Raw genomic sequence first — 12,182 nt, forward strand, 5'->3', positions numbered from 1 at the left:
AAACAACAAAGAAAAAAAAAGACAAAAAAGATAAAATGAAGAAAAAAGGATCGCGTCGGGAGAACCATAAAAAGGCAGTGATTCGCTCGTTCGCTTGTCATTCGTTCGTTGGGTGAATGGCCAAAAAGCAACACAAAAAATGTGCAAGCAGATAATCACTCCCTCATCCAGCGTAAGAGGTAAAACGCAATTCATTTTGACTACTTGCACAAACGCGTCGTGTAGCATCCATTTGTGTGCGTATGTTGTGGGGTTTAAAAAGAAAAGAAAATTAATTTTTTTTTCAAAATAATTTTCCACATCATCCTGCTGACGACTAGGCCTCCATCTTAAGGCCCCTCCCAACCCTGCCATCCTTAACCTGCACACAATCCCTGAGTGCGCCATTCCGATGAATACACCTCCTCAAATTGACCGAAAAAATCATATGGTTTTTTTTTCCAAAAATATGCTTAAATTTTTTCAAGCAATCATACAGGTATTTAAAGCTGTCAAAGTGGAGAATTAAAATTCTTCCATTATTATGCACATTCACTTTTCTTGTCTTCATTTTTTTATTTTGATTTTGATAAAAATCGGCAAATGACTCAAAGTTGTTGTTCTTTCCCTCCGTGCCACTATCATCATCATTTGTCCATGCTTCCAATTTTATGTTTTTTTTTTTCTTAAACTGTAAAAAGTTCTTTTTAGAAATGTCGCATATATAATCGTACACATCTTGGCTGTTCATTCCATGTGCTTCATCAAAAATTGAATCGCAGCTTTCAATACGGATGTTGCTTTTTCGGAGGCAAATTTCGCACCTTCTCTTTTTTCTGTTGTTCGCAGAAATTGCTTTGTTACCATCTGAAGATACTCCTGTGTGGTTACTTTGACCGAGTACCTGATCCTCTTCACCGCAGTTGCCACCCTTGGAGATGCTTAATTTGGGAGGAGCTTTCCCTTCCACCTCTCCATTTAAAACATCTAATTTGACTAAAGACGCATTTGATAGCATGTAAAATATATTGTACACGTTCAAGTGAAAGGGAAGGTGCGTTATGATCATGATGTTTTTATTTACACATTTATCTACATACACTAATTTGTTGAAACAAAAAATGCCAAAAATTCTCAAAAACTCGCTAGTGGCTAGGGTTGCGGATTCTTCCTCAAAAAATTCGATAATGGCGTACAGCTGTGTGTAGTTATTCAAATTAAATGAATTTTGAATTTTGTTCCCACTACTGCATCTAGCTTGGTTGCTCTTTCCCCCCCCTTTTGTGTTTCCACTACTCTTGCTTCCAGTCTTTTTATTCTTAGCAGATCGTACATTTTGCGAACTCTCTAAATCTGCTTGATCATTTAGTGCGTTTATGTCCACCGTTTTAAGACGGTCACTGAAAAATTCCATGCTCTTTATTTCGCCGCAGAAGGAGAAGGCTTCCTTCAACTCCGCTCTTAGCAAGTTGTAGTTGATGATGGGAAGGTTATACACAATGATGAAATTGTTTTCGTTAATGGTGTGAGCGGTGCTCGTTTGGTCCACGTCGCAGGGGCGGTCCGCTTCTCCTTCGTCAAAGTGCACATCCATTTCGTACACAATTTTGTTACTTAGGTTGAACTGTCTCTGCTGGTAAAGCGCGCGTGGGGGCTCCCTCCCCCCCGTTTCCCTTTGGCCACCGTCGCCACCCTCGTTACCCACCGCTTCGCCATTATTGTGGCCATTCTCTACGCAAATTTCCGTACCATCCCCCGCCTCTCCCCTGTCAACATTTCTATTCAAATTTGAAAAGGCCTGTTCTGCTTTGTCCTCCTGCTCCTCTTGCTGCTCATGAAGCTCTGTTTCCCCCCCTTCAGTATCCCTACTGGTATATATGACCTGGTCGTAATTAAACGTATGGCTAATATCTTCATCCTTTAATATATCAATCGATTGAATAAACAAACAAGTGAGCACATGGCTGTACTCCTGTGGACACAAATTGTGAAATGCTTCAAAGTATTTTATTTTTCTTTGAATATTCTTCTTTACCAACTTATTATAATTCTTTATTAGTTTTTTCACCTTCTTAATGTCTGCATCTAAAAATTTGTCGTAAATTTCGTAAAGTAAATTATTGTATGCGTAGATGTTTCCAAAATGTAATAATGATATGTATTTTTGTACAAAGGTGGATATGTCCTTCACTTGATTTATTTTCTCCATGATGATATTATTGCTTTTACATATTAATTCAAATTGTCTATAATAATCTTCTTTATTAAACTTTTTGCTCACGCATTTTTCGCCTTCGTTTTCTTGGGTTGTTTGCTCGGAGGCGTTTTCAGTGTCCTTCTGGATTCTTCGTTCCTTTTCGATTTGGGTGTTGACCTCTGTTTCGTCATTTTGACAGTTTTCTTTTTTTTTTTTTCTTCGCTTTACATTTTTCTTCCCATGTTGCTCTGCATTTTCCTTCACATTTTTCTCTACACTTTTCTTCCCATTTTTCTCTACACTTTTCTTCCCATTTTTCTCTACACTTTTCTTCCCATTTTGATTTTTTTTTTTTGGTTTTTCTTCCTCCACTGGGGGGATGCAATTCGGGGGTTCTCCCTTGAGGGTGTCATCACCTTTCGGTTTTACCTTTTGGCCCTTTGCCCTTGGTGCATTTTTTTTCTTTCTTTTGATTTTTTTTTCTCCAATTACACTATCGTTAGCGCTCTTCTCGATTGGTTCCAAGGGAGCTGTGTTCGCAGCCAATTCTCCCACCTTATCAATAACTCCTGAGTGTACATTTAGGTCTATGTGTATCTCCGCCCCTAGAGGGTTACATATCCCCCCAGCAAGAGCATTAGCCACTCCTTGACTCACATTCACCTCATAAGTGTGACGACATTGGGTATTTTCACACAGCTTCCGAGGAGGGTCGTGCCTGTGTGCATTAGCGCCATCTACAGGCCCCTCCACATTTGGGGTTATAACTTTTTCTGCTTCGCCCCTCTGGGTATCCCCCCTGGTGACATCAACACCCTTGTCACTGCCATACACGGAGGAACATTCTACCAGCTTTGAAAAAAAGGAGTACCTTTTCTTGCTGATGAGAAACTTCCCGTTATAACTGAAGGCAGGAGGGAAAAAAACCTTCGGTTTTTGGCAAATCCAGTTAGAAACATAATAAGTTTGTAAAACTGTGTGAAGTCTTTTTCTCCTTTGCATTATTCGAGTGGGTATATCTAATTCCCCTTTTATTATCTTTCCTATTTCTACGTGTTAAAAGGGGGAAACAACAACAAAAAAAAAATGATCATTACAAGGCCGTAGCCGGGGATCACATATATGTATGCACGCCACACAATTCTGCGTCTCCCTTTCGTGCTTCCTATTTATGGAGGCAGCGGCAGCTGAGTAAAAGAGAAGCATTCGTTTTAGCGACAGCTAGGGAATTCTTGCTTTTAAAATCCTCAGAAGAACAAACTGAGTCTGAAATCCGGTTGGTACATGTCGCAAAACTTGTTTTTGAATTGGGATTTTTTTTTTTTTTTCTACATTTGTGGACCTGTCATCTGTAAATGTTCCGCTCCCATTTCTTAGCACTGCATTTGGAATGTACAGCAGGTGTTGTTATTCTGATCACTTCATTTGGTAATTCGTTTATTTGTTAATTTTGTCATTTTATTTATTTATTTTTATTTTTTTTTTTTTTGCCTTGTAAACGGTTCCATGCTTGTACACGTAAACAGCGTCAACCCTCTGATGGAAGAATGAAATGCAGCGAGACCTCTGGTGAAATGGCCGCTGTTTCAGGGCGCCGCAAAGGAGAGTGTGAATCAATTTGGAGAGAGCCCATTTTGACGATGGCGTTCTTTGCCAACAGGTGCGATTCAAACATCCCCCCCAGGATTACCCAAAGTTCCGCATCTATACATAAACATCTATATATACATATATGTAATGTATGTAGATGTAGAAGATACACATGCGCGCGGATGCTTATATGTAAGGGTAACTTGGCCTTTCCCGCTTAACGCACATTTACTCCATGTTACATGGCCCCATTTTACCCTGTGTTACGCCGTTTAGAGGTTCCTTTTTTGTTTCACATCATCAATAAGGGGTAAATTGAGAAAAGTTAAAAAGACTGGAACAGCCCCCGCGCACATACAGGTAGGCACATCCACGAAACGTGCAATTATGCTACATAATCAGGGCGCGTGTATATAACATGCAAGGCTGCTTTACAGAAATGTGCAAAAGAGACGGTGACGAAAAATGGGAAATACCAAAACAAGAAAAAATTAGAAAAAAAAAAAAATTGTCGCACTTTACAAATTGCATTTTGAACAAAATGCGATCTTCATATGCTTCTATTTGTATATATGTGGTACACATACTTGCACCTGCGTAGAAATGACGGAACGCTAGACGTTGAAACAGCGATCGGAGAGTCATCCTGTCAAGTCCGTCCTATTTCTTCCTCTGATCAGAGCATATACGAGTGTTCTCTCACATGATTGGATGAAATTTGGGGATGGAACAATCGAAAACGGTGAATTAGCTGTGGAGGGGCAGGAACACAATTTTACACATGCACCAAGGTGTACTTCCACCTCGCGCGCAAATGTTTCTCCAAAATCAAACCTCTAGGGAAGCACCGTCTTTACCCTCTAACTTGAGCTTGTTAAGTTTTTTGCTGCCCAATTTGGCCTCAAAGTGAAGGCCCGCATTCTTAGCAAAACCGATGGCCTTCACCAAATCGTCTTCATTCGTTGCTGTGCGCAGCAAGCCCCTAATCTTTTCATCCTTGGCAAACTTGTAGCCCTTTTTTTTATTGTTCATATTACCTCTCTTGTTTTTGTTTTTTGTGTGATACCCGTCCGCTACGTTGGGAAAATTCTGGGGCTCGTAATGGAGGGGTACTACCTCACCCTTGAAACTCTGCGTATAAGATGTGGACGCCATGTTTTGAAAGAAGATTTTGTTTCCTGCGCCTTTTTCTTGGTTGCTATGTCCACCCAAATGGTTTCCCTTGCCTCCAAAGGGTGCGTTATTATTCGCTTCGTAGTTGTAGCTTCCGCTAGCGTAGTTCCCACTGCTGTACGTAACGCTCGCATAGTTTTCACCGTCGTAGTTGTGACTTCCGTAATTGCAGTGGAGGCTCCCGCCCGCGTAGTCGTAATGTCTACTAGCGTAGTCGTGATTTTTGGCCGAGTAGCCATAGTTGTTATTTCCTCCAAAATGGTTGTAGCTGTTTCTTCCGTACCCACCGTTATCATTCGTGGTGACTTGATTCATGTGATCCCCCAGCCAGCGGGACTTTTTCTTCTTCCGAATCGAACCCGCATTCAGGGTAGAAGAGTACATATAAAAGTCCGTCATTACCATCTCATCAGTGTCGTCATACACATTCCCCTCGTTTTTTTTACTGTAAAAAGACATGCCGCTATTTTGAAAGTACTCATTCTTCAAGCTGTCTTGCTCATTCTGTAATAAAATCATCCCCCCTGTATTTTCATCCATATTTTGAGGATTATAATATTGGAAATTATTTGTTGATTTGGAGGGGACATTCTTTTTCGGGAAATTTTTAACGACGTTTATGTTATTTTTGCGCGAATCATTTTTTGGAGATGTGTCAAAAGGCTTCGCTGTGAAAATTTGTTTGGCTGGTTTATTTTTTAATCCGTCCTCTTCATTTTTTCCCTTATTATTTTGCTTTGTCTTTATCCTTTTTTTGGCCTTCAATTGTTCTACATCAATTTTTTCGATTATCTTGTTCAGTTTTTTGATGAGCTCCACTTGGATCATGACAGTTTGGTCGTCACTGCCATGAGGGGTGGTGTTGTTAGTCGCGTTAGTGGTGCCTTCCCTGTCTTCTTCCTTCTTCTTTCCTACTTTTCCCTTGTCAACATTATGTCCTCCAACATTGTTCCTTTCAGAATTGTCTTTTTCTGTCTGACCCTTTTCCGCGTTGCTACTTTTCGTCGTCCCCTCCTCTGCCTCTGAATCCACCTCAGGAAACTGCTTCACAATTTTGATTATTTTCAATAATTGTGTGCGCACTATCCTGTATTTTTTTCTGAAACTTTTTCTCAATTCCTTTATTTTTATGTCATATGCCCTGTTCGTTATTTTGCCGTCATGAATGGAGAAGGAGGAACCATGGGATCCTGACTTGGTCAGTCCATTTTTGTTGTTCGCCGTTTCAAACCCTTTTTTTTTCCTGTTTTTTTTCTCTGAACTTTCTTCTTCCCTCTTTTCAATGTTCAATGAGAGGTCTTCGTTAGAAAATATGTTCCACATGTTCGTGCCGGAAGGGGCGGGAGAGTCTTGGGGCGAGATGTCTACTACACGCAGCCACGGGTCCACATTAGACTGTGCCGTCACCGCTCTGCGCAGCAGCTAGCACGCTCGATGATCCCCCGAGGAACATTCCTCCAAAAATGATCTGCGAAACGACGGCACCAAGATTTGACACTGTGAAGTAAAAAAAAAGAAAAAAAAAAAAAAAATCAAATTTTCCAAAGTTATAAAAATTATCAAAATTTCAATCAAAATTATAATCCATGTGCACGCAAAAAATGTAGAGGCTACGTCAATGCAGCTCTAGACGCAGGCACATGCGGCGAAGAAGAAAGGATGGACCAAGCTTGTCGCAGAAATGCACGCAGCAGGCTCAGTCATGTGAATATTACAACTCCTCAAGTTAATCAAGCTTACATAGAAAGGGGGAAGAAAAAAAGAAAAAGCGCACATAATAACTCTATTTAATTAAGCATACTTGCAAAAAAGAATAAAATAAAAAATACATAAGGGTACATATAAAAAACCCGGAAAGGAACTATGCTAATGACAACCCAATTGTTAGAAATACATTTGTGTGCACGAAGAATTTACCTAAAGGTAGATGCGTTAGACTGCTTCCCAGACCCCTATAAGTCAGAATGTCGTGAATGCATGGTCATGAACATGTATATACACGTGTGCGCGCATACCCACAGGTGTATATACGCGCACGTGTACATACACAACCACGCGAATGCTCACCTACATGCAACGGTACACCCAAGCACTACCCCGTCTCCCCTCGTCTTTTCTTACAAAATTCGCCGCGTCATGTATTTCTCCAAAATGACGAAAAATTTTTACAAAGGAGGGAAAAATATGCATCTGCGACGGGCACTCGTTTGGTGAATTACGAACAAGACCTCGTCCACTTATTCTCAATTTTTCTTCAAATTTCAAATCAGGTAATTTATTATTATTTTTTTTTTTTTCACAATTAATTAATTTTTTCAGCCCCCCAATAGGTATTTCATTTAAAATTCTGATAATCCCCTTTTAATTATCCCCAATTATATATCCCCGGCAGTAGAGAATAATAACCCACACAACTGTTGTTTCAAAAAAAAAAAAAATAAATAAATAAGACAATTCCATTTCAATGATTTCTCAATGTTTTGTCTCCCATTAATAACACAAAACAACTTATCTCGTTTGAATTTGAAAAAAAAAAAAAAAATCGATATATATAAAGTTCCATAATTCATATTCATTGAGCAGCATTGGGCAAGAGTCCAGAATGGCAAATAGTAGAAGTTTGAAAAGGGAGCATTGGCTTGCCATTTTTGTTGAAGCATTAGAATTATAAAATTGTGACGAATTCATACTGACTGATATACTACATTTTATTATTTTTAAAAAAAATATTATATATATATAAAAAAAAAAAAAAAAAAAACAGAAGTAATGAGTAGAATCGGTGTGACAAAATGTCTGATTTTACCTGCCCGGACAAAAAAATGATTTTTTACATTACGCCTTATTTGGCTACACCCTGTCTCACATGGCTTCACATTACTTTTTTGGGGGGCCTCATTTTGCCACTCTTTCTTTTGTCCACCTGGTTAACTTTTCATCCCTATTGTGAAATGTGGGGTGTGTTGTGCGACATATCAACATGTTCATGAAGCAAAATTGATCAAAAAAAGTATTTTACTGAATGCCACTAATTTCTTACCCTTACGTGGAAGTGCTTAACGGGTATTTTTCGTCTGAAACATGTTATTCGCATATATATGTAATAATGTACGTGTGGAGGGATGAACACATGCAACCGCCGTTAGCAGCACTTAGTCTGGTGTATGCCTTCCCCGCGTAAGCACACTACCCAGAGGGCGGAAGGGGAGTGGGAGAAAAATGTGCACATGTAATGCTCACATGGAGTTATCAACATGCGTGCCTGTTTGCATACTTCCGGACGTGGGAAGAATTATGCCCAATGCCAAAAATAGACAAATACAATCAGGTGCTAACCCACGTAAAAATACGTTCAAATGTTACGGTATCTCAAAAAAAAAAAAAAAAACACAAATAAAATAAACACACAAAGAGGCAAACAAACGTGTGAACATTCAAACGTACCACCCCCCTTCCTTACGCTGCACATACATTTTATCCACAAACGAGTAGACAAATGAACTACTCCCCGTGGTGACGCAAATACACTTATTTAACAAAACATTGGGGAAGTACTCATCGCACTTATTTCCCTTGCTTACTTCCGGGAACTTGCCACCCCTTCAACAAATGGACCTACAAACACTTTTGTCACGGAAAGGCATACACAAGTGGGTCGATTCACAGGGATACGCTTTTTTAAGCACCAACGATTTTTTAATGTTATGATTGAGCGGTTCACCATGTTTTAGGCATGCACTCTCTATCCAACGTTTCACCAAATGATCATTATTTTCCCTTTTGACAAAATTCCCTCCTTGGATCTACTCGTTTCGACTTATTCTTCATCCTCGTCACTCGCTTGGGCACCGCTGTCATCTTCTTCAACGACTTGCGCCTCCCCCATTTCCTCCTCATCCCCATCCGTGCCAGAGTTTTTCCCAGAGGAAACTTCCTCCCGCGTGCTCTGCCTCGTCTGCCTCTCCTCCTCCATGTTCTTCTTAATTTTATTCAAATCAATCACTCCATCATGTCCGTCCTGCACCTTCTGCTCTTGGTTATTCACGAACACCCGAGTTGTTCCCTCCTCGGGCTTTAAATCGACTACTAACATTTTACCACCCGCATCATTTTTCCTATTTTTAGCCAGCTTCTCCTGCACACTTTTAACATTATTTGTATTGACAAGCATTCCTCTTATGCCAAAGTGATAACAAGTGGAGGCCTCTGCCAGACTATTAACCCAAGAAGCTGTTTTTATCTTATTGTCTGTACATAAAATTTGGTTATTATTTTTATATGCAAAAACAAAACACTGCTCTACATTACCAATTAATTTGATAGGTAGCTCCAAAGCATTCCACAAATATGTCATTTTTTTTTTATTTTTGTAAAAAATGGTAAAACCAGAGTTGTTAATTCTCCCCTTAACATTGTCAATAGAATGTTTTAATCCATTAGATGAAGCCACAAATTTTAATTTTCCCGTCTTGTAAATATCACAATTCTTGCCTTGATGTTCATAATGGTTATTTTTATTGTTGCCACTTTTCAAATGCTTTTTTAGCTCTTCTGCTTTACTTTCCAGGTAATGCGATTTTTTATTTAGATAATTTATTTGTTCTAAGTTATGTTGCAGCAATTTTCTTGTTTTTTCTTCGTCGTTTCCTTCTTCATTGCTACTCCTTTTTAAATTTTTCAAAGCACGATCATGCGAGTCCTTTATTCGTTTGGATAGGTATCTTTTGTTTTGTGCCTGCCCTAGAAGTGCTTTCACTTCTTCTTCGAGTGAGGCGTCATAGTCCGTCCTTAGAGCTTCTCCCTGTTCATCACTACTGCCGTGTCCATGCGTTCCATAACCCTTGTAGTCGTAAAACTTCTTTTGTAAGTCCTTTAACTTGCTAGTTATAAAACTTCCTAAGGTCTTCTTCAAGTTGCTTTTTACATCCACGGGAGTCAACTTGTCAAACGAGTACAACTGGTGCGTTGCGTAAGACACGGGCAGAAGGGATTGACAATTCGCTTTTCCATGCGGAGACAAACAGGTTAACAGAAAAAACGCAAGAGACAGCGTTACTTTGGACTTCACACTTTTTATCATTTTGTTTTCCAAAAAAGGGAAGAAATGTTCAATTGGGGGGAATTCAGGGATGACGACCCCAAATTTGTCCAATGCTACGTACCACAAAATATGCTTTCAAATGCCTTCGCATGCGCTAGGCGGGATAGAGAGGTTTGGGAGGAAGGGAGATGTATGCCGACTAAACAATAAGACCGTGACTGACAGGTGGGTTTCTCTTCAGAGAAAATTTGAAAGACACAACTGTGTGTTTGCTATATTTTAGAACCAATTATTTCGATGGCAATGGTTGACCAGCCTAAATTGTTGGCTCCCAATTTGGAAGTTGCAAGAACGGGCAAGGGTAACTACACATGTACGGATGCTCTCCCACACAGGCATATGTGCGTGTACATATATATATACGTGTACATTCCAATATGCATGTTTTGTTTCCTGATAATTCACAAAAACAAGAAAAATTTTTTGTCTAACAAATTTGGCACGTTTAAACAACACAGATGTTTTCATTCTATTCTTGAGGATAAATGGAAAGAGTTCATTTTTAAGAAAAGCCAGCATGGATGCGTTTTGAATCCCCGCATGGAAGCCCACATGTTGGTACATACAGCTCTATACACACAAATGTATACACATACACATTTGTGTGTTTTTTTTTTCTTTTTCTCTTTTTTCATCTCTGTATGTACATATGACTTTCTATCATTATTCTTCCCGTTTCCATTTTTAAATGAACAAAATTCATCCCTTTACTGGCACCCACAGGAAAACCACGGTATGTATATGTAGGGGTATGTCGGGGGATTAGCATTCAAGATGATCTTACCCTGTAACACGTGCTTTGTCCTCATTATATGCACACTCCAACTGCTCGCTCACATTTGTGGAATTTCTTAAAGACTTGCTGAACATTGTAAATAACTGAAAAACAGTTTTCTCCTACAGTTAAATTATTTTGCCATTCAATTGTGTTGTTGTCCCTTTTTCGGTTTGTAGCACACAGTTTGGCTTTTTTTTTTTTTTTTTTTTTTTTTTTTTTTCCAATTTGGCTAGCTGAGTCACCGTGCACACTACAAAATGAGAGTCCTCTCCCTTTTGTCCGCCATCTGTCTCGTTTGCACCTGCCGAGGCCACAGGAATTTATTTGCCAGAAATAACTACCTGCAGTACCTGCGATCACAGAACTTCATGCAGGAAAAACCAAAGTACCAAAAGTTAAACCAAAATTACTCGGAAGACCTGAACGAGTTTGACAACTATGAAGATGACGAATTCGATGCGGAAAATCTGGAGGCGACAAGCCAACAGAGGGATACCCACAACAGTGGCACCAGCAGTAGCAGCAATGAAAACAAATTAGAATTTAAAAATATCGACAAGGAGCTGAACAACATGGGAGAAATTTTACACGACGAAAAGGACAACCATCTGTTAATGGGCGGTGGTCGCGAATGCTCCGTCAGCGACAAAGGCATTTTGGATGTGTCACTCAACTCAACTGACATTTTTAACTTAACCAAGTATGCAGTTGAAATGTCCTCATCAGGAATACTCATTAAGGACACACAAAATTCCAATGTCGTAAAAGAAATTTCATTTGACACTATAAAGCTTCCAATAGAGACCATAGAAGAAACGAGGGAATGCTGGAAAATACGCTCCCATACGGAAACATTGCTCTTTTGTGAACGAAGCAAAGAAGACAGAGATAGGTGGATTACTAACATATTAAAAGCTTTGTTCTGTTATAATACAAATAATTTAACTATCGACGAGAGAGTGTATACGGGACTTAGCTCGAAGGTGGACATTCCAAAGGAATCAACCGTCGACGCTAGAATAGCAGCTTCTTTGAAGCATGAGCCAAATAGTACTGGAGACAATTCTTCCAATGGTCGTGCAAAACGGAAAGGAAATAATAACATTACCATTTCGAATTTAAAAAATGACAAGCCACAAATTGTGGTTAACTAGTGCATGCGACCTTCAGACGACGATGCGCACAGAGGCGAGCATATGGCCACACCTTGTGTTTAAGGCGCTCGCTCCTATGTCATTTGGTTGGCAAATCTCCGCCAATTCACTTTTCACCCTTTGTTATAGGTGGTAAAATATTAGTAAATATTACTAATTGCACTACCACTTGCGATCGACACAGCTCTTTTTTTTTTTTTTTTTTTTTTT

The 12,182-nt window shown here is 39.5% G+C and overlaps 4 protein-coding genes across 4 annotated transcripts; 1 reads left to right on the forward strand and 3 right to left on the reverse strand.

The window, feature by feature from the left end:
- Positions 1–316: 316 nt before the first annotated feature.
- Positions 317–3,178, reverse strand: AK88_00751 (uncharacterized protein; the record flags this gene model as incomplete). The annotated part of the gene is made up of 1 exon (XM_012478395.1): positions 317–3,178. The coding sequence occupies one exon, from the start codon at positions 3,176–3,178 to the stop codon at positions 317–319; it is 2,862 nt and encodes a 953-aa protein (XP_012333818.1).
- A 1,416-nt stretch (positions 3,179–4,594) lies between these two features.
- Positions 4,595–6,262, reverse strand: AK88_00752 (uncharacterized protein; the record flags this gene model as incomplete). The annotated part of the gene is made up of 1 exon (XM_012478396.1): positions 4,595–6,262. One exon carries the CDS (start codon positions 6,260–6,262, stop codon positions 4,595–4,597), a length of 1,668 nt encoding a protein of 555 aa, XP_012333819.1.
- A 2,494-nt stretch (positions 6,263–8,756) lies between these two features.
- On the reverse strand, positions 8,757–10,019 carry AK88_00753 (uncharacterized protein; the record flags this gene model as incomplete). Its single annotated transcript, XM_012478397.1, has 1 exon — positions 8,757–10,019. The coding sequence occupies one exon, from the start codon at positions 10,017–10,019 to the stop codon at positions 8,757–8,759; it is 1,263 nt and encodes a 420-aa protein (XP_012333820.1).
- Positions 10,020–11,075: 1,056 nt separating this feature from the next.
- On the forward strand, positions 11,076–11,972 carry AK88_00754 (uncharacterized protein; the record flags this gene model as incomplete). The annotated part of the gene is made up of 1 exon (XM_012478398.1): positions 11,076–11,972. One exon carries the CDS (start codon positions 11,076–11,078, stop codon positions 11,970–11,972), a length of 897 nt encoding a protein of 298 aa, XP_012333821.1.
- Between the last annotated feature and the right edge of the window lie 210 nt (positions 11,973–12,182).

Source organism: Plasmodium fragile (assembly GCF_000956335.1).
Source record: "Plasmodium fragile strain nilgiri unplaced genomic scaffold supercont1.6, whole genome shotgun sequence".
NCBI classification, from domain to species: domain Eukaryota; phylum Apicomplexa; class Aconoidasida; order Haemosporida; family Plasmodiidae; genus Plasmodium; species Plasmodium fragile.